Raw genomic sequence first — 26452 nt, forward strand, 5'->3', positions numbered from 1 at the left:
TGATGAATACATAGCATTAAATTTGCTTTTTCAAAATTTAAATGTTGGTTCCAATTGAAACTGAATGGAATCAGAATTAGAACCCCCGAAATTAATCGGATCTTTTGCGGATGATATTTATACAGCTTGCGAATATTTGAATATAGATGTACCCCAGTGCATAAAGACTTCCATTTACAATTTTTCAATGAGCGAACAACGTATTTTCATTTTCTTTTTGTATTTTTTTTGTCATTTAGGAATTTTGCATCTTCGTTATGGAACAATAGAATATAGCGAATTGTTGCAAGCTGAAGCAGCAGCACAGCTTGCGATTGAAGCTCAAACAAAAAAGAGTTCAAAACAATCAAAACAAGCTTCAAAGTCATCACAACCAGAACCAGAAATCGTGAAAAAATCTCCTCCCGTTACGTTATTATACTTTGGGGTTTATTACTTGAATTTGTTAATTAGTTTTTGTTTATTGTTCCATTTGAAATAGTATAAATCACATATTTCAGAAAACTTATCTATTGCGTTAAAATGGTGCCTTCCGGTTGCAACCCATTTGGATGCGCTCATGTATTGATTGCTTTATTTTTTTTCATATATGATAAATGATTCTATGAATTTACACACCATTTTTTGATATTTTTAATAATTTCATAATTGTGATTGCTTTGCTGTTACATATGACATAGATTTAATCTTGTGGAAATGAGCGACATTTCGTGGGATAACATTTTGCAAGCTCTTCGAGAAGCAAAAATTAAAACATTATCTTTTACAGGAATGGGATGGCTTTCTCCACAACATTTAAGACCATTTTTTCAAACAATTTCAGAAGTTTGTGATTATATTTCTTTTAAATGTTTTGTTTGAGATTGCTTGTTTTATCATTTAGTCTCCGATGAATCTTCGTCATCTCTCTTTGCGCACATCTCAGATTGGAACAAAAGTTACACAAGCTGTTCCAGCGTGTTGTCCGACAAGTGATTCTTCACCTACCGAAGATGAACAAGAAATTTCACTACCTCCCGTTGACCCGTTCGGCATTCCACCTCCTCCGTTCCATTCTCCCTTTTTGTTAATTGAATTTTTACAGTCTCTCATTCAGGATTCTTCTTCTGCTTCAACATCTACATCTCCATCTCCATCATCATCCAATGTGCCATCATCTCTTCAACAACCTCTTAGTACTCCAATATCACTTCCACTTGCGAGTACGCTTACAACTCTCAATTTAACCTCAAATCTTTTAAATACACCTATCACAATGCTTGCTGGAGACTATGTTCCTGATCCAACTTCTCAAGGATTTATATTTACTCCATCGGAATCCTCAATTCCTGATCCTAAGGTTCCACTTTCGTATTTGATGCCTTTAACTCCATCAAATCACTACACAGAAGGACAAGGATTTGTACCCTCTCGCTACGAAACAGCATTTACATGGCTGATGTATCTTCTGCCTTCTTTACCATTTCTTCAGCATTTGTCTCTTTCAGCTAATGGACTTGGAGATAAGGATATTTATGTGTTGAGTTCAGCTGTTTCATACACGTTGTTACCGATGGAAGAAACGATGAGACTTAAAAAGAAGGAAGAAGAGGAAGAAGCAGAGAGAAAGAGAAAAGAAGAAGAAGAGAAACAGCTGCTTCAAGAAAAGGGTGGAAAGAAAGCTGCTGCTTCAATGAAGGAAAAGGCTGGAGGTGCTGGAAGAAAAGGAGCAGGAAAGGCAGCAGCTCAACAGCCTCAAACTCCGTCTGCGACTCTTCCAGAATCTTATCGAGAGCAAATGGAGCCATCCGCAGCAGAAGAAGGATCTGAAAGAGATAGATATGCACAGATCCGTGCCAAATACGAGGCAGTTGAGATGAGAGGGAAAAGGATGGTAATCAAAAACATTCCTTTGGATGATTTGATAGCATTTTTACCAAACGCTGTTGTGGAAGAAAGAAGACAACAAATAGAATTTGAATGTAAATTGGAAAAAGCACGCCTGAAGAAAAAGAAAGAACAAGAAAAGAAAGAGAAAGAAGAAAGAGAGAAAGAAGAGCTTCGCAATTTAAGAGCGAATCTACAATCGTCGTTAAAGACTTCAACATCTACTGCTCCTTCACCTTCATTGCAGCAAGCAAGTTCTTCATCCAGTAATCAGAAATTAGCTCAAACACCGTCTAACAGCCAGCAAAATGCTAAAGCAAACACCAAAGGAATGATCGGAACATCCTCAACTGGGACTAAAAGTGGCTCGACATCGACAACAAGCTCCGCTTCAAATCTTCCACCTGTTGAAGGAACCGAAAGCGGGGCAAACGTTGAGGCCCCCGCTGCGTTTGTTCCTCCTTCGTCATACTGCTGGATTGTTGTTGGAAATCGCACGTTGCAATCTGTTTCATTGAAGGCTAATCCCTTTGGATTATTTGGGGCGCAATGTCTTGCAAAGGCTGTGGAAGTTAACAATCATTTTCAGGTTGTTGAAGTTGATAACAACGGTGAAGTTATTGAAAGAAATGACATGCGAACTGATAATGAAAGCTGTGAAAGCTCTCAGAAGCAGGATGAAAGCCAGATTCCACAGCCATTGGACAGAGAAAGACAAAACATGCAGATTTTTTCTCAAATGAATAATTACGATAGCACTGGTTCATCTTATGTTGAAGGTAATTCGTCATACGAAACAACTGGCGATTGCCATTTTAAAGAATCACTTCTTAACGAAAGACCAGCCAATGAACAAGGCAGGTTAGAAGATGCTGAAAATCAAAGAAAGCAAGAAAGGAAGCTTGCCATCGAACCAATTTCACTTCGTGATTGGCTTCCGGAAATGATGATAAAAAGAAAAGCTGGAGAAGATATGTATGATGATGATATAGAAACTGAAAAATCAAAAGAGATGCTCACATTAAGCTCGGGATCTGTCTCAGATGATATTTTGACTTCTTTAGCAGATACAACATATCCTCCCGAATCACCTATCTTCCATCCATATATTCCAACTCTTCGTTCTCTTCCATCAGAGACCGAAATAGCTACTTTAAGTTTACGGAATGAACTGAAGGAAATATATCCAGCTATTTATGATCCTGTTGCAAAAAAAAGATTGAAAGATGAAAAAGAGGCTGCTGAACAGCAAAGAAAGAAAGAAGAAGAAGAACTAGCTGCAGCAATGATGAATAATGAGAAAAAAGAAGTAGAAAAGAAATCTTCAAAACGACCTCAATCAAAGGGGAAATAAAATTTTAAATAATATCGTATTTATTTTTTCTTTTCATTCATTCTTTTTTTATTGTTGTTGTTTAAGATTGATGTTTTCTCCAAATAAATGATATATTTTTCATCAATTTTTTAACTTTATATGTTTCGAAAGTGGATATTTTGTATTTGTAAGTTAGCAATCTTAAGAATAAAGAATCTTTTAAATGTTAAAAAAATCAGAAAATGTTATGATGTGTTATGAGTCAATAGATATTTTGAAACTTCTTTGAAGCAAAATGACTTAATTTGTGAATGTTTTTTCATTCTTCTTCTTCTTCTTCTTCTTCTTCTTCTTCTTCTCCTCCTCCTCCTCCTCCTCCTCCTCCTCCTCCTCCTCCTCCTTTTCCTCCTTTTCCTCCTCCTCCTCCTTTTCCTCCTCCTCCTCCTCCTCCTCTCTCTCTCTCTCTCTCTCTTTTTTTTTTTTTTTTTTTTTTTTTTTTTTTAAGAGGGGAATTAACAAAACCTTTTCATGTTCTTTGGAAGAGTAGACCGCACACTGTTCCTCCAGAAGCTCCTTGAAAAGAACAGTCAGACCAAAAATTGTTTCAAGTGCAACATGAAAGAAGTTGCAATGCCTTCTCACTGGGAAAGCGTTTCTGATATTCAGCATCCAAAATCTCAAGATCTTTTATCCAAAAAAATTAAATGAAAGAGGACAATAAATCACTTTTCATATTTTGCTTGCGTTTTTTCTTCATGAATTCCTGTTTTATATTTTTTTTTAGGATTTGCCACATTGCACGTTCTCTTCTGCTGAAAAAACAGGATATGAAAGACAATCCCACTGCTTTTGTTGGAAATGAGCAAATGAAAGCATTCTAAGTGCAAGAAAATGAAAGAGAAAATATTCTGATGATGCTCTTTAATCCCCACCGAAATGTGTGCATGTGCATGTGTGTGTCTTCAGAACAAATTATCATTTTTCATTGTGATGATGATTAATTGGCTTTTGCATCGTTGCAGCATTGTTGTTATCAACGAATCAAAATCGGTTGTCCTCGCGTTCAACATGCACAGAATGAGGAAGGTGCGAGCACAATCCCCGAATCACCTGGTTGCCGAGCTGGCGCACAGACCAGAACAGATAAACATCAGCTGGGTTCCTGGTTCTGTTGCTGTCGGAGCAGGCGAAGGGCTCGGGGTGGAAAAAGCGAAAGGATGCTTGTGTGGTGAGAACTCCCGCCATCGAGTGCGATGTGTTTGTTGGAGCCGGAAGCACATTGTTCTTTGAAACAGGATTTGTGAGCCAGCTCCATTCCTTTGTGTCTTTGCACATGCACGCATGCACACATGCAGTTATGAATGCTATTTGCCTTTCTCACACAGCAGCCTTGAAATGGATCGAAACTCCTGCCAAGACACCAGGGAAAAAGAAAAAACAAAACAAAAAGATTTCTGCATGTTTGTTGATTTCCACGAACTGAGGAGGGAAAAAAATAATTTTCATAAATATTTTGGCAGAATCTGCGCATCTGCACCCCGTCGAAAACGAAAAAGGTTGGCCAGCAAAACAAAAACACAAAAACACAAAAATAAACGCGGAAAAGACAGGGTGATTGTGAGATCACACGTTGTCTGGAGGGAGGTGCGCAGAAGCGAAGTGGCGATGCTGCTGGCCTGAGAACACAGCACAAGCACGAAAAACTTGCATCACTGAGGATGCCACAAAAAAGATAAATAATAATTAAAGCAACTGTTTCAGATGTTTCTTTCTTCATTTCTTTCCATTCCCCTCCTTTATTTTATTTTATTTTTTTCCCTCTTTCATCAAGGGATGCAGGAGGGAGCCAGTCAGAACGAGGTGAGTGCCTGGGAGACAGCAGAGGCCGGCAAAGCAGAGGGAGGAGGGACGGCAGCGGGGTCGAGGAGGTCGATTGCGTCGGAGGCGGTGATCATGGCAGAGGCAGGCGGAAAGAGGGCGATGAAGGCCTTCTTGAGGTCGAGGAGGGTGGGCCTGGCGTGGGGCTGCTGGGAGGTTGCGGCGCAGGCAGTGTGGGCGAGGGGGATGTCGTGGGAGGCGCAGGGGGCTGGCCTCTCGCCGTTTGCGATCTTGCGGCCGGCTGCTTCGGCCTCGTACTCTGCGAACGGGATCTGGAGCGTGAGGCACTCCCACGCCATCATCCCGATGGAGAACACCACAGTCTTCTTTGTCGCGTGGCTCTTTGCGCCGCTCAGCAGCTCCGGCGCCTTCCACCTCAGACACTCTTTCTTGTAATCGTCCTCGTCTTCAAAGGCAGACGAGGGCAGAGAGTCTCTATCATCATCACTTGTTGATGTGACAACAGTTGACGAAGAGATGGAGGATGAATCAGAATCTGAAGAAGAGCAATCGGAGTGGAGAGCAATGCAGATGACCATGTGCTCGGAGAACAGCACGATGTGGGGGCTGAGGTTGGCAAGAGAAGAAAGAGGATTTTCCATTTCGTCGAAGGAGTGGAGGGCGAGGTTGGCCACCCAGAACAGGATCTGGGCAGCTGTCATCTGCCGCTCCTGGAGAGTGCCGATCGCCATCTCCTTTGTCTTGTTCCTCCCATGCAGCAGCATGAACATCGAATCCCTCAGATCCACAATCAGCTTCTCGTGAGGCGAGGAGCAGGCCATTGCATCCACCAGATTCGACATGGACGATGTGGTGGGGCACAGATCCTCCCCCCGAACAAACGTGGATTCAGTGTCTGAAGTGTCTGTGGTTGAAGTGGATGAGATGGATGGTGAAGGCGTTCTCTTTCTTGTCTCTTCCTCATCATCAACCTTCTCCAGCACCCATTCGGGGATCTTGTCCGAGTCTTTCCCCAATATATATTCAGTCGATCCACTCTCAGAAAGAAGATGCTCAGATGACTCTGAATGTTGCATATTCGTCTCATATATTCTTTTCTTTATCCTCTCTTCATTCTTCTTCTCTGCCTCCCTCTCTGCTCTCCTCCACTGCTCCTCGGGAGACATCTCCATCGTCACCATCTCAAACGCCTTCGGATCCTTCCTCACTGTGTCTTCCACAATCACTTCCAACTCTTCTGTTCTTCTCTTTTGCTTTCTCCATCGAACAACAAATATTACCAATGCAATTAAAAGTATGACTACAATTACAATGCACACAATCAATATCCATGAGAATTTCTCTTCTTTTCCTCCCTCAACAGCCCTTTCGTCTCCATTTGCCTTGGGCACGCTTCTGTTCTTCAGGATGAAGGAATCGGTCGAAGAAGGGCGATCTGCATCCCCAAACAGAATGCACACACTCACCTCGATCTCATCTCCGCAGCTGCTGACGAGGTCCTTTGCCACGCTCCCTTCGGCTTCTGTTTCCGACAGGAACCCGTCGGGATCGAAGTTGTGCTTCTCGATCTCCTTCTCTTCGCCGTTGCTCTTCACAACAGCGAAGGACAGATTGCAGGGAGCGAGGAGCAGTCCGCTGAACGTGAGAGCCATGGCGTCAGGTGTGTGGTTGGCTTGCACGCTGTGGAGCACAGGGACGAAGAGCGGGGAAGGGTGGTGAGCGGGGATGCCGTGGAGGGTGCATCCGCGGTTGAGGAGCCACAGGGAGGAGGCGGGGAGGAAGGGGTCGCCAGGCCAGAGGGAGGGGATGGTGAGGGTGCAGGCATCGGAGCAGATGATGTTGCGGCGGGCAGAGGGGTAATTGGGGATGGCGGGGCTGTTGTTGGCGAACTCGCAGCGGTCGACACGGATGCTGCCGGCAGCTGCAGAGAGTGCGCCCAGCTGTGCGCCAGAGATGGTTGTGTCTTTGAGGACAGCTGTGGTGCTCTGGCAGTGGATGAGAGAGGCATTCCATTCGCAGACACTCTCTGGTTCCCCGGGTGCATCTGGCTCAATGGTCACTCTGCTGCTGCTGCTGTTGCTGGTGTCTGGTGAGTTGCTGGTGGAGGCTTGTGGCGGCTGGGGAGCGCCTCCATTTATTGAGCAGGCCTCGAGTGTGACTGAAGGGCAATGGGAGAACCGGGCTGCACGCCCAAGGGCCGAGGGAGCGCTGCTCTGGGCGATGGTGCAGTTTGCGAGATAGACTGGAGCTGCGGTGGCGTTGCACTGGCACACGCTGCAGCCGAGCTGGGCGAGTGAGATGGCAGCGAAGACGGAGTGCATCATGCTGAAGGAGCCTTCTGGCTGACCTGATTCTAAAGAAGAAGACGAAGAAGGGGGATTGGCCAGGGGATTGAGAAGAACAACACTGCCCGTTGTGACAGCAAGATCTGTGGCGATGAGATGGTCGATGGAGCAGCTGGAGCCATCGTCGAGCAGGAGCACAGGGGAGGCAGCACTGAGGGCGGAGAGGTTGGCGTGGGAGAGGAAGAGGGAGGAAGCGGGGAGAGCACGAAGAGCAGGGCAGGCGAGGTGGAGGGAATGGACAGATATGTTGGAGAGGCGAAGGGTGCCTCGGGAAGCACAAAGGAGGGTGGAGTTGAGGCGGACAGGCTGGTCGGCTGCGGAAAAGAGGGAGGAGGACACAGCGAGGGATCCGTCGAGGAGGGAGAAGAGGGAAGAGTGGGCAGATGCGAAGGAGGTGTGGAAGGAGAAGTGGCAGTGGGTGAGGATGCAGGTGTTGAGAAAGGCGACAACAGCAGAGCGGTCTGAAGACAGATCAGAAGAAATGGGGATGGGGGTGGCGAAGTGCACAGGGACAAGACTCGCAGAGACAGACTCGACGCGGATGTCGGCAAGGGAGGTCGGGGCGTCGACGGAGGAGGAGGAGCAGATCCAGAGGACGTTGCCGATGGAAGGGGCGATGTGGAGGACGGCTGTGGAGAGGGAGGCGCAGGGGGCAAGCTGGGAGCCGCACTGGCGGGCAGAGGAGCCGGTGTCCTGGTCGACGAATATCTGGTGGGCGCGGTAGAAGGTGATGAAGGGGAGGAGGTCGACATCGAGGTCGGGGTCAGTGGGGGAGGAGTCGGAGCCGCAGATGGAGGTGTTGGTGGCGAGAGAGGGCTGGGTGAAGTCGAGGGAAAAGAGGGACTCGTTGATCTGGGCGGGGATGGAGGAGCACCGGAGAAAGAGGTCCTTTCCTCGGAAGGCGTCGTTGAGGGCGAAGCGGAGGTTGAGGATGGAGAGGGGGATGGGAGGAGCGCCAGCAGGGCGGGAGCAGTCGAGGAAGAGGCCGCCGCCCCTGCCGGCCGTGCGGGAGCAGATGCACTGGGTGAGGATGCACGCCGACACGCGCAGCTGCGACTTGTTGCAGTCGAGGCACACCATTGCGGCTCCGCCCTCGGCCGACTCTTCGCTCACGCAGCTGGTGAGCACACACGCCTCGGCAGCACAGTCGATGGCACATCCCCTCTCTGCACACACCAGAGCCGGCCCGTTGCCTGTGCGCACGATGTTGGTGATGTTGGCAGAGTCCAGAACGATGGCTGTCCTGGGGTCTGGGGCAGCCAAGCCAGCCAAGCCAGTCGAAGCAGCCAGAGCAGGTGGGCAGACGGCCACGAGGGGAGTGCCAGCGAGCAAAGAGGAGGAGACCGAGAGGGAAGTGAGTGTCGCAGAAGTGGATGCATCATAAATTTCGAGGAAAGGGCGCGACAAGGATGCGGAGGCGAGGGTGCAGTGGTCGAGAGAGACACTCCCTTGTGCTGCCAGCACGATCACATAGGCAAGGGGTGTTTGGGGGGTGAGCATGGAGAAGGAGCAGCACTGCAAAAGGAGAGCAGCGTCTGGGGCAGATGTCAGGATGAAGGAGGAGTGGTGGGGGAAAGCAGAAGGGAGGAGGAAGGAGATGGCGTCGATGGCGAGGTCGACAGAAGAGGCGAGGAGGGCGTCGGATTGGCTGGGTGTGGGATCGGAGACGTGGACCGGGGTGTCTGGGGCGCAGCCGTGGAGGCGAAGAGACGGGAGGGAGGTGGGCGAGGGGGAGGTGGGGGCAGGGGGAAGGAGGAGGACGAGAGGCTCGGGGATGGAGGAGTGGGAGGCGATGGAGAGGGTGGAGGAAGGGAGGGGAAGCGGGGTGAGCCTGAGGGAAAGGGCGTGAGGGATGGTCAGGCAGGGAGCAGCAGAGTGCCCGCATGCACTGAAGTCGAAGCCTGTGTCTCCGTCGACAAACACGTGGGTGGTGATGTTGGTCCAGAAATACACGGCAAGCGGGATGGGGCGGCTGGGATCGGCTGTGGCCAGCTCGAATCCGCCGAGCTCGTCGAGGGTGCTGAGGTCGGCGCTGGTCATGGTCCAGTTGAAATGGGCAGCATCAGCCACTGCGGACAGCACGGTGGCGGACACAAACACCTTTCTGCCCTTCCACGCATCGCATCTGGCAAACACCACGTGCTCGAGGGCAAACAGCCTGGCGGCATCTGCCTCCCCCACGAACACCGCGCCACCCAGGCCATGGGTCTGTGCCTGGCCTCCGCCAGCCGCTGCAGCAGCAGCGGCGGCAGCGCAGTCCTCGAAGGTCGAGCCGTTTATCAGCAGGACTGCCCCGGCTGCCAGCTCGGCTGCAACGCCGCCTCCTCTGGCCTCGCTGCCTCTGGCGCTGCACCTCGCCACTGTGCAGTTCTCCATCTCCAGCCTTGCACTGCCTCCTCCGACCCCAGCCATCTTCACACACCCCCCGTCTCCACTCCCCTTCTCCCCGCCCCCAATCACACACCCGCTGCACTCCACCACGCTGCTGCTCCCTGTGCACTCCATCAGCGAAAACATGGTGTTTGCCACCTCGCCCAGTGTTTCGAACTCGCTCAGCACCAGCCTCCCCGAGCGAACAGCGATCAGCGCGAAGGTCAGCTGCTCCTCGCTGCCATCGCCAGGTGCTGTGGCTCCGTCGTGCTTGTGCACAGCGCTGCAGCTGGCCATCCGCAGGCTGCCAGCCCCTGCCACCTCGACCAGGGCTGTGGCTGAGCCGAGCGAGGCCGGCACAGCAAAGCGGATGTCTGCGATGGCTGCCTCGGTGCTGACTGCGACGAGCGAGGGCGACGAAAAGCCCGGAGGCGCACCAACAGGCACCTCCATCCCTTTGCGCACACACGAGATGCTCCAAGCATGTGCATCGGCAGCAAGCCTCTCGCAGAGCTGGAAGCCCTCATCGAGCAGGATGGCAGGGTCAGCAGCGGGGAAGCGGGTGCGGGCAGCATGGGGGATGGTGAGGCAGGGGAAGAAGGAGAAGCCGCAGAAGGGGGTGTTGGATGCGCGGGAGGACTGGCCTGCCACATGAGCAGCGCCTGGGAACGGGACAAGAAACACTGCGAGGGTGAACGGGGCAACCTCTGGCAGCGCGCGATCGACACCCATGAGATCGTCGGCAGAGGATTGGTCGAAGGGGAAGCAGAAGGTGGAGGTGCTGATCTCGGCCGGGGTGAGGGCGCACCCGTTCACAAACACATTGGCGCCTCCCAGCGCAGCCTCGCAGCCACCAAACACAACCCCGTCCAGCAGGAGCGTGCCGAAGCCCTCGGCCAAGTCCAGATACACCGCCCCACCATATCCGCTGCTCTTGCACCTGCTGAACATTGCCTCGCCTCCACTCCCATCATCACCACCATTTGTGCCATGAGAGGCTCTGGTGGTGTTGCTGTTGTGGCTGTGATGGCGCACAAGAGGCAGGGTGCACCCCGAGCTGGCAGACCCGTTCACTGTGAAGCAGCCTCTGCCTCGGAGCCTGGCACATATTGCCCCACCGCCACTCCCATCCCCTTCTGCACAGCAGTCCTCAAAGACACACCCAGATATCGCTTGTGCAGCATCCCCTTCGTTTGTGTTGGCACTGGCACTGCTGTCTCCATCCTCCTCCTCCTCGAGGACAATGGCTCCCCCGCACCCCGAGGATCGCACAATGTGTGCACACACAGTGCACTCCACAGCAGCAGTGCAGCGCCTCCCGACCCAGATTGCACACGCGCTGTCCAGCACCAGCGATGTGACGGTGCATCTGGTGATCCGCCCTGCCCCTCTGCGCAGCACAACAACCGGCGAGCGGAACCGGTTGGCAGCCGAGTGGCCGGCGCCGGTGATGGTGCACTCGGCCACAGCCACTGCACCCTCGTCCCCGTCCAGCACCAGCAGCGGGGTGGCTGGGCACACGCCCCAGTCGGCCACCAGCACCAGCTGCGCCAGCTCCAGCGCGCCGCTGGCTGTGGCAAACAGCACTGCGCCGGTGGTGTTGCACCGCACCTCGGCCGGGCTGGCTGGGTCTTTGCTGCTGATGCGGATGTGTGTCTGGGCCACTGCCACGCCCGGCTCTTGGTACGACCCGGGGAGGACGGCGATTGGCTGCGGGGCATCTGAGGCATCTGGGGCAGGTGGGGCAGGTGGGGCAGGTGGGGCGAGTCTGGTGAGGGCGTGGGCGATGGTGGCGCACTCGCTGCCGAGCTCGCCACAGTGGGGCGTGTCGCCTCCCGAGGCGCGGGCAGGCTGGGCCACATGGATGGTGGAATAGGTCGGGGCGCGGATGAAGTCGGCCTCGTAGCCGGCGGTGCAGGGGCGGAAGCCGGCCGTGCACACAAAGCTGCGGATGCCTGTGCTGAGCGAGTAGCAGTGCTCAAAGTGCGTGGAGTTCACCACCCCGTCCCATCCCTCCCCACACCCGAAGTCTGCCCCCGAATACTGATCTGTGCATGTGTTGTTCATGAAAAACAGAAACCTGCTTTGTGGAGGAAATCTCGATGTTCCTTGATGCAATACAAAAGCACTTCCACACCATGAAGCGGTTAAGTTGTTGAACAAACAACTTGTGATGATAGTGCTGTTATTATTTATGTTACTTAGAAGGATTCCACCAGTATCGTATGTTGCATATGAATGAGAAAATGTGTTATTGGAGAAAATAAAAATTGTTTTGATGCTGAATACTCCGACACATCCATAATAATTATTTGAATGGCATTCTGAGCACAAACAATTTTCAATAAAAACACTTTCAGATCCAGAAATACGAAATGAACCGGAATCCCATCCTGCACTGCAATTAACAAATTTGCACTCTGAGATATCGAGCTTTTTGATATTATTGAAATCTATTGCCCCTCCGTAGTGTTTGCATGAGCAATGAGAAAATTTACACCTTGCAATGATCAAGCTGTTTGCATTGTTAACATAAATAGCACCTCCATCATTTGCTGTTTCACTCACCTCGAACTCATCATCATCAAACACAATCTCCTCCTCATCCGAAGACTCGATGACAGTTCTGTTTGTGATCTTGTTGTTCGAGATCCTGGAGAATGAGCTGTTGAAGGATCGAAACGAGTGGCTTGTGAGATGGAGTGGGAAAATGGAGGAAAGCGGGTCTGTTGCCACATCACACACACAACTGGCAACATCACAGCTCCCGAAGCATGGGTTTGGGTGTTGCTGGGTGGAGGTGTGGGCAGGGGATGTGATGTTGGAAAACACACAGTCTGAGAGGGAGAGCGAAGAGGTAGCACCACAAACAAGAAATGGGTGAGTGTGGCGGTGGGACAGAGCATGAAAAGAGCAACCCTCGAAGCGGGTGTGGCTGTTCCCTGATGCACACACAAGGCTGCTCGACAATTCATGTGGCAGCCCAGCATGCGCAAGGGTTGTGTTGCAAAACAACAAAAACCCAGAAGATGCAAAGTGTGGTGAATTGGACTGCTCAAGCAGGAGAACCACACTCCCCATTTCACATTGCGATTTGCCATCGATTTCGATGAATGAGCTGCGTGATTGGCATTCGATATTTAATCCTGCAATTGTGAATGATGAATTCTCCAAAGAAACTGAACTGCGCTTTTGATGAATTGGCTGAGAAGGCTTGTGCAGAGTGTTTTCTGCAGTTTTGGTGGACAAGAATGTGCATTGACAAAGATTTTGTTTCAGGCAAAATTGTGAGTGTGAATCAATCACATTTCGAGCAGACAAGTGTGTGCCATGGATGGATTGAAGCGAGAAAACTTCAGAAGCAAATGCAAATGCAAATATGAGTTTTATCAAAATTATGTGGAATTGATGGATGTTCATATTTCCACTTCGACAAACTTTCCTCACGAATCTGTCTGTTCTTCACTATCGTTAGAAATCTATATTGATGATTTGAGAATTATTCCAGATTTCTTGTTTTTTGTTGTTCAAGATAATCAATTGTTAATCGAATCAATGGGCTATTGTTTTTGAATGAAGCAGGTGAACTTATATGAATATGAAGTATTACTGAATAATGTTCGTAAAAAATGATTGCTATTATGGTTTTGAATAGAATTGATGAAAGCAATTATAATTCTGATCAACATCATTTTTTATGATACGAATTAAGGTTTTGTTATTTCACTTGAAATGAATGTTGTTTGAAAAGAGCAACTGTTTCTGTTGATGATTGTCATGTTTATTGGAAATTGAAATTTTTATTGTTCTTGCTTTTGAAAAAGAAAAAAAATTTTAACTTCAATTCGAATGACAAGCGATAAATCAAAACATTATTGTGATGAAGAAATAAAGGAAATTTATTCGAAGATGAAAAGTGCCTTTTTGAAAGGATTTGATATTTTTGATTGAACAACGAAAAATTGAATCGATCAACGATGCTTCTGATTTTCAGAGGAAAAAATGTTTTGAGCTTATTAAATGTTTCAAATGCAACAAACCGTGCCAATTCTTTCATTGATATGAAACATATTGAAAATGATATTTATTTCCCTTTTGTCGCTTTTCCATCTTCATATCAGTCTTCGTCTTTAGCATATCCTCATTTTCAACATCATCACCTCTTCACATTCCAGTTTCACCCTTCCATCTCCTCTTCTCCCTTATTTGCACAACTTATTCATCTTTAACATCAAAATAAAAACAATTTCTAACTTCTCTCTTCACTCCTCCCATTCCATCCTCTCACCAATCTTCTTCAACGTTTGCAATTCAATCGATAGTTCCATTTTCTCCTCCCTCAACTATCCATCGTTTCTCAGTCTGTTTTCAACCCCTCTTTCTTCCGCCAAACACGCTCTTCACAAAATGGCCCAGTGGTTCATGTTCGATCTGAATCTCAAACATAAAAACCTGAAAAATTGACTTCGTTTGATGAGAATTGTCATGACTTCTCATTGTGTGAATTGAATAACTCGATTGGTGGATCTTCGCCAGGAGGTGCACTTTGTGTTGAATGGGCAAATGCAAATCTCGAAATCACTTCATGCTCATTCAACAAATGTACATCAAACAATGGTGAAGGAGGAGCAATATTCTGTCAATATTTATTACAAATCAGCATCACAAAATCGAATTTCACAAATTGCAAGGCGAGACATAGAGACGCTGTGGAAATATAGTATCCACAATCATCTTCTGATTATTCATTCTCGGAAAGCGGAGTGGAAAGTTGTTCAATCACAAATTGGTGTGGAACTTGTTGGAATTTTGCTTTGGAAATGATCCAATAAATTTTCAATTTCTATTTTTCAAAAAGCAAGTGCACCCCAAATTCTGGTAGTGATGCTGCTTGTTCTTTAACATTTTATAATCCTCCTTCTGCAAAGCCAATTCTATTTTCAATCATTGAGTGTCATTTCATCAGTAACAATCTGAATGGTTATAAACATTACGGAGGTGCTTCAATGTGTTTTTATCCTCCTTTTTCCTGGATGACCTTGCTAAAATTCATCACATTCTGCTTCTTTGATGGTAATTCCGCAACAAATGGCAGAGGAAATGATGTGTTCTTCAATGGAAGCAGTATCACTCAATCTCCATTTGAGAATTGCGTATCAACAACTCAAGCAAAAAGAGTCTGGAATAACAATACAGCTGATAATACCGTGTACAATAGCTGGCTCCCTCTCATCTCCCAGAACAAAATCGTTGCCAACAATGGAACTGGTGCTGATGTCTGTGGCAGACCCCAACAGACCCCATGTGCCGCCATCGAGTATGCCCTCACTGGCTTCATTTCCCTCCTCCACGATGCCTCTCTCACCCTCCTCACCTCAACATTTGTTCCCGTTCAAACACTCACTTTCAGCTTGGTTGACACAAAAATCACTGGAAATGATAGATTTTTTTCTAATCTCCTTGTAATTTCCTCAATTATTTCTTCTTCTAATTTTGAATATTTTCCATATCATATAAAATTTCTTGAGGTTTCATCTTCTTTTCAACAGGAGTACATATCATCGCTTATCTTTCATCGAGCCCAAAATCAGCCCAGATGAAAATATTTCTTCTTCATTTCTTCTAATTTCTCCTTTTCATTAAATGAAAACAAAACTCGTTGCCTTAGGGAATCATCTATTTCTTCTCTTCAAAATGCATTTCTTTATTCATATCTGGCAATATTCTTCAGATTAAAATTTCCTTAACTTTTCCATTTCAACATGCTTGTGCCTGATTTGAGCTAGAATCTCATATAATTTCCCTTCAAATATGAATTCTCTACGAATATGTCTCTTTCTTCATTTCGTCTTTCTCAGATCGTTGAAAGTGCATCGCATTGTGAAATCTGTCGAAGGCTATTTTTGAAACTCATCCATTTCATTGATGTTTTTTTTTTTTTTTTGTTGTTGTTGATATTCTGTGAAAGAAAAATTATTTCTTTCGTGTTTCTAAATTGATGCTGAAGGCGAAGCATGATGTCGGATCTGAGGGTTGTTGAACGAATTGGAAAAAACAACATTATTTATGTTGTTCGTTGAAGAAGGCGTAGCAGATGTTGAACATATGAGCGTTATGAAATGAATTTGAACAGATGACTTTTTTTCATCACAAGAATCTGAATGAAAATATTATCATTAAAAAATTGATGGACACAGAAGAAGAAATGAGAATGAAATAATTGTTTTCTCACATGATGCCTCTGTGACTGAAATGCATAAATGTTTCCGAATGATGAAACTCTGGCTCAATGCGAAGCGAGAGAAAGCAGCAAAAATGTTAAAGATAACGAATAAGAAAAAGAAGACGAAGAAGACGAAGAAGACGAGATGAGTGAGTGATGCACAATCAGCCAAATAACATTCCAGAGTGAATGACAAGGTTCCACATGATGTTACCGATGATGCAATATCGTATAAAACAAGTTAACTTCACAAGGAAACAATAATCCAAATTGCAGAATTTCTGGTTGACGTTCTATTATCAATAAATGAAGTGGAAATCTCGATATCAATTCACTATCTTTCTGTGACTTCCCAGTCTTTTCTTTCAGAAATTGAAAATGAAAATATTTTTCAATTTCATTTATTTTCGATTTCCCTCTTCCATTCAGCTCACAAAATCATCAGAAAATATCAATCCCCTCCTTTTCTTCATCTTTCCCTGTCTCTTCCAAAATATCTTCTCCTCTCATAAAAGATACCCCTCTTCTGATATAACATTTCACAATTTCCCTCTTCTGTCCCGCTTTTGCCCTCTTTTCCTTTTTTTCAAATTCCATATCTCCAATCAACAATAATCACATTCTTCATCATCTCCAACCACTTCTCTACATATTTACTGTATTATCTTCTCCAAATCTCCACTTGCTCTTCCCCATTCCTCTGTCTCCATATTTCAATCAATCAAAAACCCCTCTCGAAATATTAACATTCCAAAAAAACACTCAACTTTCACCCCCTGCCACAAAAAATATTCTTCCATCTCTTCTCTACCCCATATCCCTCCTGTGCCATGTGTTGATGAGATAGACATCAAACATTGCTTTGGATGGTTGAGAATATTATTAAAGGAGATGATCATGACAAAAACAGAAAAAACCCCTTTGGACATCCACCACAATGTGTACGGGCTGAGAAGGCCCTCCAGTGAGATACACGATGTATTTTGTGGAGAAGGATGCAATGTTGTATCAATTATTCTGATGCTGAAATGATGAGATTGATTGATTTTTTGAATGATGATGGCTGTGGAAATGAGGCTGTTTGGCAAAAAACAGTCGAAGGGCAGTTTGGTATTATTTTATTTTTTTATATATGAATATTAACCTATTGACTGTTTTTGTGTTTCTTTCAGGGCAGCAGGCACAAATTAATGAAAATGAATGAAAGCAGGATTTCTCGTTGTGCAGGATGACCATCGAGTTGGGAAAGCGAATCCATATGGAAAGTGCCCAGGATGAAGGGATTGGGAAGGAAATTGGAGATGATATTTTCTGACGAAAAACTAGCTGTTTTGTTGGATGATGAGGGTGGAATTGAATAAACATAAATTTCACATTTTTCAGAAGAGCATAAAATCGATGCATTTGATGGAGAAATGACTTCTGAAAAGGATGGTTGGGGAATTAGATGATGAAACGCTTGAAAATGGAAGGAATAATGAATTTTTATTGGAGGGAAACAGTTGCCAATTCAATATAAAACAGAAAATTGCTTATAAAAATGTTTAGAAGGTTTGGTGTTGTTATTTTTTTGAAGTGATCATTATTTTTCATTTATACTGTTGAAAGAGCGAGGGATTAATGGCTTTGAAGAAGAAGAAGAAAAGCAGGGAATAAAAAATAAAGACAGATAGATGAAATTCAAGATATTTCGAAGAAGCCTTGCGTTGGACTTTGACAAAGAATTATTTTTGAAGAAAGAAGATTTTTTGGTAATAAGGGAAGCGAAAAAGGAAGAGAAGGAATGAAAAAGAGAATGACGCGGGCTTTGTATTTTTTGTTGGAAAGAGAGAAAGAGATTGAGCTGAAAGTGAAAAGGATTCAAAGGTTTCTCCTCTACATAAGAAAAAGGGATAGAAGAAGAAGTTTCAATAAATTTCTCCGTTGATATTAATTGACGCTCATCTTCTCAATTTTTAACCTTCAATCATCTCATTCAATTCATTTATCATTATCATCTTCTTTCTCTTCTTCAAATATATCAACAACATTTCACGCAGCAGCTTCTTCTTCCACTTCTTCCACATCATCTGATTGAATTGTTTTATATTCTGCATCTGTGCGAGAGAAAAAGATAGATATAATGAAGAGACGAAGAAATCGATAGCCGAAGAAAAGAAGCATATAAGTGTGAAATACAAATATTGGAAATGAAAGAATTCAAAGAAAATTTAAAAGTGAATGATGTGAAAGAGAAAGAAAATTTAAAACATGAGAACAAATGAAGAGGAAATTTAGATTGAGAGGAATGAAGGGGCTATTGACTGAAATGAAATGAATGAAAAATGAGGTGAAAATAGAAGGAAGAACATCGAATAAATATTACTATTTTTATAATTTAATTTGGATTTGGGGGGAAAAAAGTAATAATAAAAACAATTATTCAAATAAATAATTATTGTTTCTTTTCTTTTTCTTGCTTTAATACACTTTGACAAAGTGAGATATAATAAAAAAAATGACTTTCAAAAAAGCTTCAATTAGTCGTTTACTTTCAATTTTGTAAAGTGATGAAAAAGCAGAATTGAATTTCTGGTATACGAAATATGACGTATTTTGTTACATTTTGCATATGGAAAATGATTGGTAATATTTTTTTATTACTAATGATTGAAATCATCTGCAAAATATTTTGTTTATTTTTTTTTCAGTTTTTTCAATTCCATTGAATCTCTTTCACAAAAAGCAGCTTGTCTTCTATTTCTTTTTTTCTTCTTTCGCCTTCAAGAAACCTGTTCATCATCCATATCCGAGAAGACTGATTCCAAAGATGTGTCACGCAATAATGTGCTTTTTGATAAATGAAAAACTTCGTAATGTCATCAAAATGAAATTTTTGATCCGTTTTCTGCTGTGGTGACGTGCAATACTGGCCTTTTTTTTGTCATTTGCTTTTCTCATTTATTTATAATACAATTATAATCTGTTATAATCTTATTGTCATTAATCAACGTGAGTTGCAATTATATCTGCCAATTCACATTGCAGTTACAACTGGATTTAATCACATTGAATAAAATCATATTCGTTCATAGTCACATTATTCCATGCCCCGACACTTTTTGCTTGTTTTTCATTCATTTTTCATCGTATATAATCACAGTGATGAAATTTTTTATTCACATTTAATGTCATAATGTGTGATTTTTTCATTTGAAAAATCGATTTTTTAATCAAAATTTTCAATTTTCACTTTTTCAAAATTATGTTTGAAAATTTCTAAATAACACAATCAAACATGAAAAATTGTTATTTTATTGAAAAAAGTGTTTTTGTGAAGAATTTTCAAAAATGGAAAAATTGACATAAAATTAATTATTTCATATATATATTATTTTATTTTTTCTGTGTGAAGCAGCATCACATATTATCACAATCGGATATAGTCACAAAAAGTTGTGCAAAAACCGATGTGATTATATCCGGTTTTGACTGTATCAGAATACGAAAGAGATAAATCTGGATTGGATGAAGGAATTAAACATTGAAAAGTTATGGCAGACAGATAATTTCAAAGTGCCGTTGAAGGAATAGAAGTCATTTCACAATTCAAAAATTCTGAAACGATAGAAGAAAACACATTTAATGAAAGATAAGTGAAGAAACTGATTCCTGTTGAATGGTTTTCCGGAAGAATGAAAAGGCAGTGGAAACAATGAGCAAACAGGAACAGAAACGGATAGGATGATGCAAAGCTAGATATCGAAATTGCAGTTTGGCAAACAAATTTGAATATTCAGGTGAGTGATTAATGTTATGATGATGGATTATTTGAGAAGCAAAGCATCATTTTTTATCAATTAAAGATCGAAAAGTGAGAAAAAAAAGTCAGAATTGAATGATTTTTTCAGAGAAAAAATTAAAAGAAGTCGAAGTGCCTTGCTTATTGAGAACATATTCAACGGTCATTCGAAACAACAAAAAAATACAACAGATGATATCACTTCCAATGAAAAAAGCAATGAAGAAAACTTATTTTTCTTTCGCCATATTTGTTTTTTGTTTGCTTAAATTTTCCTGATTGTTGTTGCTTATAAAGATTTTTTTGTAGCCTGGATTTGTCTTTTATTTTTCTCCAAATTATAAATATCAATAAATAATTATAAATATCTTCCTTTTTCTAATTTCAACAACAAACGATGAAATTTTTCATAAGTTATTTTTGATTCAGAAAAATAAATTGATCCAATCGTTTTGTTTTTTGTTCCATTTACTGAGTAAAGTATTTTCATTCGTGAAAAAAAAACAGCTCCGAAATGATATTAGAATAAATCGAAAAAACTAAGTTATTACAAAAAGACAGTTTCATACCGAGAAAGGTCCTTTCATATTGATGTGCAAAAAACGATTATGATAAAGTAAAATTCATTCCCTAAATTTCATTGGCTTCTCGAAAAGTGTGCTTCTTTCCGTTAAAAGTATCATTGAAATTGTTATTAACTGAACATATAAATAAAATATATTTTTAGTCAATAGGCAATGATATTTTCGAGGAGCAAAATAATTTTTCAGATATTTTTTTGTTTCACATGATCAAAATGACCTTCATATGATATATGGAATCACTCGATATTGGTCACATGATCATCGTTTCTTTTCTTTTCTCTTTTCACTCATTCCCTAAGATAATATTACATTGATTCTAGGTTTGTTGTTATTATATTTATTTCTGTCATACTACTATATTATGTATATATTTAAATTTCAACTAATTTATGAAATGACTGACTATTCTTTTTCTTATATTTGACTTATTATAACTTCACATATCTTTATATACGAATGTAATTTGATGCCCCAGATGATTGATAAACATTCAGGAAGAGAAACTGGAGCAGAAGAGCGGAATGAGTGGATTATTGCAGGCATGTATCGAATATTATCAAATCATAAAGTTGGAAGCGGTTCGTTTGGTGAGATCTACAAAGGAATAACAATCGCAACTGGAGAAGAAATTGCAGTTAAACTCGAGAAAGTAAGAACGAGACAACCTCAATTGTATTATGAAACAAGGCTATATCGAATGCTACAAGGAGGTACAGGGATTCCAAATGTGAGATGGTTTGGAATAGAACAAGATTATAATGTTATGGTGATGGACCTGTTGGGGCCAAGTTTGGAAGAAGTTTTTACAAACTGTGGAAGGCGTTTTTCTTTGAAAACAACATGCATGCTTGCTGATCAACTCATTTCTCGAGTTGAATATATCCACTCAAAAAACTTTATCCACAGAGATATAAAGCCAGACAACTTTTTATTGGGAAGAGGAAGGCGTGAAAATACAGTTTATATGATTGATTTAGGATTAGCGAAGCGATATCGAGATTCTAGAACTCATCAACATATTCCGTATCGAGAAACAAAAGGAATTACAGGAACCGTTCGTTATGCGAGCGTGAATACACATATTGGCATTGAACAAAGCCGTCGAGATGATCTAGAATCGCTAGCCTACATGCTAATTTATTTTGTGGCAGGTAATTTGCCTTGGCAAGGATTAAAAGCACATAGCAGGCGAACAAAATATGCGAAAATTGGAGAAATAAAAATGGGCACACCCGTTGATGTGCTTTGCAAGCATCTTCCTTCAGAATTTGGAACATTTTTAAGTTATGTGAGAGGTTTGTAATTTATTAAACACAGCCATTTAATAAACGTATAATTTTCAATTAAATATTCTTCCTGAATTTATTTTTTTCTATTAACAACATTTTCAATGCAAAATATTTGATGAATCCCGCCTTTATGAAACATACACATACACATCCGCATCCACACAACTTGTTATTCGAAATTTTCATAATAAAAATTCCTGCACTATCTTCGAATCGTCATTCTTTCACCAAGCGCTTCGCTTTGACGGGAAGCCAGAATACGGCTACATTCGAAAGCTGTTCCGCGACTTGCTTGCCAAAGAGGATTCTGTTTATGACAACGCCTTTGACTGGACGCTTGTTCCAGGGGGATTGCAAGGGCTGAGCGAGCGGAGAAAAAGAGAGAGAGAGAAGAGGGAGAAAGCAGAGAAGATGCGAGAGAAAGTGGAAAAGGAGCCCGACCGGATGTTGGAGGACGGACACGACTGGCACCAGGAGAAGTATGCTGAAAAGCTGACCGAAAAAGAGCGGTTAGCGCGCCTGCAGCGCAACGAGGAGATTGAGCGGGGGCTGAGAGGCGAGGGAAAGGCAGCGCTGCCAGAAGAGAGGGACACACGGCAGTATCGCACAGACGAGCGCAAAGTGGAGACGCGCACAGGCACAGCCAGGCCGCGCCTGACGATCTCCATCAATCCACAGTCGCTAATTATTCCTGCGTTTCGCGGGGGATCCAAAGAAAACAGGGGGAAAATGGAGGAGCGGAAAGAGAAAGAAGACAAAGAGAATGGGCTGAGGGAGATGCAGGAGAAGATGCTGCCAGGGAAGGACCGGAACCGGGCGCTTATGCAGCGGCAGATGGGGTTTACGATGCAGCAGCCCAGAGGGATGGAGTATGGGAAGCAAGGGGGAGTGATCCTGCTCTCGTCAGGGCAGTCGTCGATGCAGTCTCAGGAGTCGAATTCAGAGCTGTCGTCGCAGCAGTCGCTGAAGAGGCGGATGGGAGAGGGTGTGAAGGAGAGGGACGGAGGGAAGGAGAGATACAAAGACAGCGGCGTGCCAAATGCGACAGGGATGTCAGTTGCACCGCTCATCGCGACAGCCACAGCGACAGACGTCACGTGGGGGAAAGAGGGAAGACGCGACAATGCTACACGAGAGGACATGAAGGAGAACGAGAAGGCGTTCTATATGAACCAGTCACACAGACCGATGGGAACTGGGCAGCGGAGCTCGTTTTTGCCTTCATTTGAGAATCCATCAAGTTCAGCTTATGTCCCAACACGTGCTCCTCCGATGGCTGGCCAACAGACAACAGCTGGTGGGCAATACACAGAAAACGGGGGAATGCTTACAGCGACAGCTGGACTGCCTGGGGATGGGGCAGGAGGAATGGGAGGAATGGGAGGAGTGAGCGGAATGAGTGGAGTGAGCGGAACAGGATTCGGGAGGCATCAGCTGCCCCAGGCGCCCGGAATCACAATTGGGCAGATAGGATTCATCACTGTGGAACCTACACGCGATGCAGCATATAAGCAGAGGCCAATGCGATTTGGGGCTGGGCGCACGTCAGAGATGAATCCTCCATTGCAGAGCACACAGGCAGAGTTTGGGAAGCATCAGAAGCTGTCTCGATCGCGCTATCAGGTTGGGGATGTGCCCACGTTTGAGCAGATGAAGGCACGAAAGGAGAAGGAGAGACAGCTTCAACTGCAACAACAACAACAACAACAACAGCAACAACAACAGCAATTGATGGCACAGAAATCAGGAAACAGAGGAAGAGATGAGGCTGGGCGTGACACAAACGAGATGTCAGATGCCATCGCTGCCAGTGTGGGTGCAGCGATTGAGTCAGAAGTCGGACGCGATTTGAGCAGCGGCGGGTATTTCCCTATCCAAAGCAGAAGAGACAAGGACTTCTACATCAGAGGCACCGTCCTGCAGCCGAAGGAGGACCAGAGGAACAGAGAAGAGAGGGAGAATCGCTTATACTCGGGATATCCACCGCAGGAGCTGCCTGAGCAGATCAGAATGAACTTGGGAAGAGACGCGTCAGCACACCCAGTGCATCTGCAGGCGCAGCCGAAGATTGTGGTGGATATTGGGAAGATGATCATTCCACCCTTCCAAGGGAAGCGCGACAAGACGAAGGAGAACAGCGGAGCTGATGGGAAGGATGTTGCACATGCAACGGGAAGAAGTGGGATGAGATCAGCACAAAGTGGGAGTGGGTATCCAGATGCTGGGTTTGATGAGAAGGAAGGCAACAGCAGAAATCCGAGGGACATTCGCAAAGAGGAGCAAGGTGGACCGCCTGCACAAGTGGCAGCAGCAGCATCAGCTGTGATGGGGACAGGAAGAGAAGGAGGAGAAGGAGAAGGAGAAGCAGACATTCTGGTGCAGACAGAGACAGACATCGATGCAAACACCAAAAGTGGAGGAGGGCAGAAGTTTCTCGCGGGCGAAGGCAGTTCTGCATTGGGGAAGCAGCCAGGCGCATTCATTCAGACACAACAGATGGCGCCTCACCGCATTCCGCTGCAGCCCATTCCTCCATTCCAGTCATCGTATGGGATGAAGAGCCAGAACCAGATGCAAAATCAGAGTCAGAGTCAGATTCAGAGTCAGAACAAAGAAATCACACCAGCCACGTCTGTTCCGCCTGCTGCAGGGGCGTCGCTGCTGTCTCAGACACAAATAAAGACACAGCCAGCGTCTGCACAGAAGACGTCTTTGATCACTCCATCTGCCTCGCTCAGAGTGCGCCAGCCGATCAAGTTGGAAATACCTCCATTCCAACCGAAAGGGCAGGGGCAATCACACGCAAGCAAGAGGATGGCTAATCAGTTGAATCAACAGCAACAACAGCAACAGCAGCAGATTCGACCTCAGCCACAATCACAACAACAACAACCACAACAGGCAGTGCAGCAAGCACAAATGACACAGCCATTGCAGAATACACAGGAAAAGGACTTGACAAAAACAATGCAGAATCTTCAAATACAAACACAGACACAATCACAATCACAGACACAGCAAGAGGCAGAGTCAGATGCATCTCGTGTGCAAAAGACAGCAGAGGAGAAAGCGAATGAAGGTGCAACTTCAACAACACAACAGACGATGAAGAACCAGCTGCCAGCATCGCAATTGCAGGCTCCTCCACAACAATCTTCTTATGCAGCAAACAGAAACAACGGAGCAGGAGAGAATTCTATTCCAACTTTGACACAGGCTGTCACTTCTTCAGCCATCAATTCTTCTTCTTCTTCTTCTTTGACATCAACATCAACGTCATCATCATCATCATCATCTTCTTCTTCATCTTCCTCATCCAATTCCACATCTCCTTCATCATCACCAGGGCAATTACAACAACAGACACAAGGAAAGAAAGCATCTCCTCATCTGACCAATCAAAAACAGGCAATTCCAAAAAATGCCTCATCATCTGCCAATTCTTCTAACACAACACAACAACAACAACAGCAACAGCAATCAACAAAGCAGAATATGAACCAGCCTTCAAATAAACCTTCTTCATCCTCAGTGAATGTTGGTGACACTGCTGCATTGTCATTCCCACTTGCTGTATCACCTCCTCCTGAGCCAGCCAATGGAACAATAACATCTTCAACCTCTTCTTCTTCTTCTTCTTCTTCTACCTCATCATCTTCCTCTTCCTCTTCCTCTTCTCCACCTCACAATGAACAGCCCATCTATGCCCAGTTCTCTCCCTCTGAGTCTGCTCCATTGCATTCTGCTGCAGACAACCAGCATCTTTCTTCTCATCAACAAACAGAAGGAAATACAGAACATCCAAAAATAGCTGCACATTCATCTCAAAATGTTGCTTCTTCTTTGCCTGCATTTCCTTCTGCATCATCATCATCATCATCATCATCATCATCATCATCTTCTTCTTCCTCTTCTTCATTGCCTTCTTCTTCCATTCCTTCCTCTTCGTCCTCTTCCTCTTCTCTTCCTCCTCCTTCTCTTCAGCCACCATCAGATATCTCTTCAAGTGCTGCTGCTCTGCCTGGCAATGCTTCAGACGAAGGAGCAGCACAACATTTCTCATCCACCCCACAATCATCTGCCTCTGCACAATTCATCACTCCTGTTGCTTCTCTTCCCTCTTCTTCTTCTTCGTCTTCGTCTTCTTCTGCTTCTGCCGTAAATGCTGGACAAATGACACACACAAGCTCCTCTTCTTTGACTCCTTCCTCTTCGTCTTCATCGTTTTCTTCTTCTTCCTCGTCTGCTTCCACATCTTCTTCTTCTTCTTCTTCTTCTTCCTCCTCCTCCTCATCATCAGCAGTTGCATCTCCATCTCCCTTCTTCTCCCCAGCGCTGTCCACCCGCTCCTCTGTCATCACAACCAACGCCACTCTTGCTGACCCAGCGCCTTCTCCTTCAAACATTTCTCTTTCTCTCTCTTTTGCCCCTTCGCCTGCTCCTTCCCCTTCCTTCAGCCAAATCCCATTGGCTTCCACACTCACCCCGTCTCCTTCTGCTCCCCGCCTGCCATCTCACACCCCTTCTTCCTCTTCTACAGCACCTCCATCATCGTCATCGTCTTCTTCTTCTTCATCTTCTTTTTCTTCTTCATTGTCTTCTACCACTTCTTCTTCTTCTTCTTCTTCTTTTCCTTCTTCTGCTGTCTTGTCTCCCACTTCTTCTACTTCATCTGCATCCACATCGTTTCAAAACTCTTCAGCTTCCTCTGGTCATACAAACACTTTAACACAGCCGCCATTCCCAACATCTTCTTTGGTAAAATCTTCGTTTGCAGAAGAAGTTGAAAGCGAACAGCGATTAAGCTGATGATTTGTAAAAATGAATGTTTTTTATTTAA

At 44.6% G+C, this 26452-nt stretch overlaps 10 protein-coding genes across 10 annotated transcripts; 8 read left to right on the forward strand and 2 right to left on the reverse strand.

Moving 5' to 3' along the window:
* The first annotated feature begins 50 nt into the window (after nt 1-50).
* MONOS_15307 (uncharacterized protein) lies at nt 51-3322 on the forward strand. The gene is made up of 5 exons (XM_067868176.1): nt 51-200; nt 270-427; nt 482-561; nt 681-825; nt 884-3322. Exons 1-5 carry the CDS (start codon nt 65-67, stop codon nt 3218-3220), a joined length of 2856 nt encoding a protein of 951 aa, XP_067724405.1. The 5' UTR covers nt 51-64; the 3' UTR covers nt 3221-3322.
* A 178-nt stretch (nt 3323-3500) lies between these two features.
* MONOS_17824 (uncharacterized protein) lies at nt 3501-3850 on the reverse strand (the record flags this gene model as incomplete). The annotated part of the gene is made up of 2 exons (XM_067870782.1): nt 3501-3651; nt 3738-3850. The coding sequence occupies 2 exons, from the start codon at nt 3848-3850 to the stop codon at nt 3501-3503; spliced, it is 264 nt and encodes an 87-aa protein (XP_067724406.1).
* Nucleotides 3851-4171: 321 nt separating this feature from the next.
* Nucleotides 4172-4471, forward strand: MONOS_17825 (uncharacterized protein; the record flags this gene model as incomplete). The annotated part of the gene is made up of 1 exon (XM_067870783.1): nt 4172-4471. The coding sequence occupies one exon, from the start codon at nt 4172-4174 to the stop codon at nt 4469-4471; it is 300 nt and encodes a 99-aa protein (XP_067724407.1).
* Nucleotides 4472-5860: 1389 nt separating this feature from the next.
* Nucleotides 5861-6739, forward strand: MONOS_16585 (uncharacterized protein; the record flags this gene model as incomplete). The annotated part of the gene is made up of 1 exon (XM_067869483.1): nt 5861-6739. One exon carries the CDS (start codon nt 5861-5863, stop codon nt 6737-6739), a length of 879 nt encoding a protein of 292 aa, XP_067724408.1.
* A 147-nt stretch (nt 6740-6886) lies between these two features.
* On the forward strand, nt 6887-7261 carry MONOS_16584 (uncharacterized protein; the record flags this gene model as incomplete). The annotated part of the gene is made up of 1 exon (XM_067869482.1): nt 6887-7261. The coding sequence occupies one exon, from the start codon at nt 6887-6889 to the stop codon at nt 7259-7261; it is 375 nt and encodes a 124-aa protein (XP_067724409.1).
* Nucleotides 7262-7461: 200 nt separating this feature from the next.
* On the forward strand, nt 7462-7830 carry MONOS_16583 (uncharacterized protein; the record flags this gene model as incomplete). The annotated part of the gene is made up of 1 exon (XM_067869481.1): nt 7462-7830. The coding sequence occupies one exon, from the start codon at nt 7462-7464 to the stop codon at nt 7828-7830; it is 369 nt and encodes a 122-aa protein (XP_067724410.1).
* Nucleotides 7831-8962: 1132 nt separating this feature from the next.
* MONOS_17826 (uncharacterized protein) lies at nt 8963-9214 on the forward strand (the record flags this gene model as incomplete). The annotated part of the gene is made up of 1 exon (XM_067870784.1): nt 8963-9214. One exon carries the CDS (start codon nt 8963-8965, stop codon nt 9212-9214), a length of 252 nt encoding a protein of 83 aa, XP_067724411.1.
* Nucleotides 9215-9221: 7 nt separating this feature from the next.
* On the reverse strand, nt 9222-11802 carry MONOS_17827 (uncharacterized protein; the record flags this gene model as incomplete). Its single annotated transcript, XM_067870785.1, has 2 exons — nt 9222-9266; nt 9319-11802. 2 exons carry the CDS (start codon nt 11800-11802, stop codon nt 9222-9224), a joined length of 2529 nt encoding a protein of 842 aa, XP_067724412.1.
* Nucleotides 11803-12352: 550 nt separating this feature from the next.
* MONOS_13323 (uncharacterized protein) lies at nt 12353-12619 on the forward strand (the record flags this gene model as incomplete). The annotated part of the gene is made up of 1 exon (XM_067866017.1): nt 12353-12619. One exon carries the CDS (start codon nt 12353-12355, stop codon nt 12617-12619), a length of 267 nt encoding a protein of 88 aa, XP_067724413.1.
* Nucleotides 12620-20798: 8179 nt separating this feature from the next.
* On the forward strand, nt 20799-26421 carry MONOS_13322 (putative casein kinase; the record flags this gene model as incomplete). The annotated part of the gene is made up of 2 exons (XM_067866016.1): nt 20799-21618; nt 21845-26421. The coding sequence occupies 2 exons, from the start codon at nt 20799-20801 to the stop codon at nt 26419-26421; spliced, it is 5397 nt and encodes a 1798-aa protein (XP_067724414.1).
* Nucleotides 26422-26452: the final 31 nt, after the last annotated feature.

The sequence above is a fragment of the Monocercomonoides exilis genome, assembly GCF_001643675.1.
Source record: "Monocercomonoides exilis strain PA203 chromosome Unknown scaffold33-1116896, whole genome shotgun sequence".
Classification (NCBI taxonomy): domain Eukaryota; phylum Preaxostyla; order Oxymonadida; family Polymastigidae; genus Monocercomonoides; species Monocercomonoides exilis.

Bases quoted from the DNA above. Each gene is read 5' to 3' on its own strand.
- MONOS_15307 (XM_067868176.1), top strand. From the start codon at position 65: ATGGAATCAGAATTAGAACCCCCGAAATTAATCGGATCTTTTGCGGAT. The intron at 428-481 runs GTTTATTACTTG...CATTTGAAATAG, and splicing joins TTACGTTATTATACTTTGGG to TATAAATCACATATTTCAGA. The intron at 562-680 runs GTATTGATTGCT...CATATGACATAG, and splicing joins ACCCATTTGGATGCGCTCAT to ATTTAATCTTGTGGAAATGA.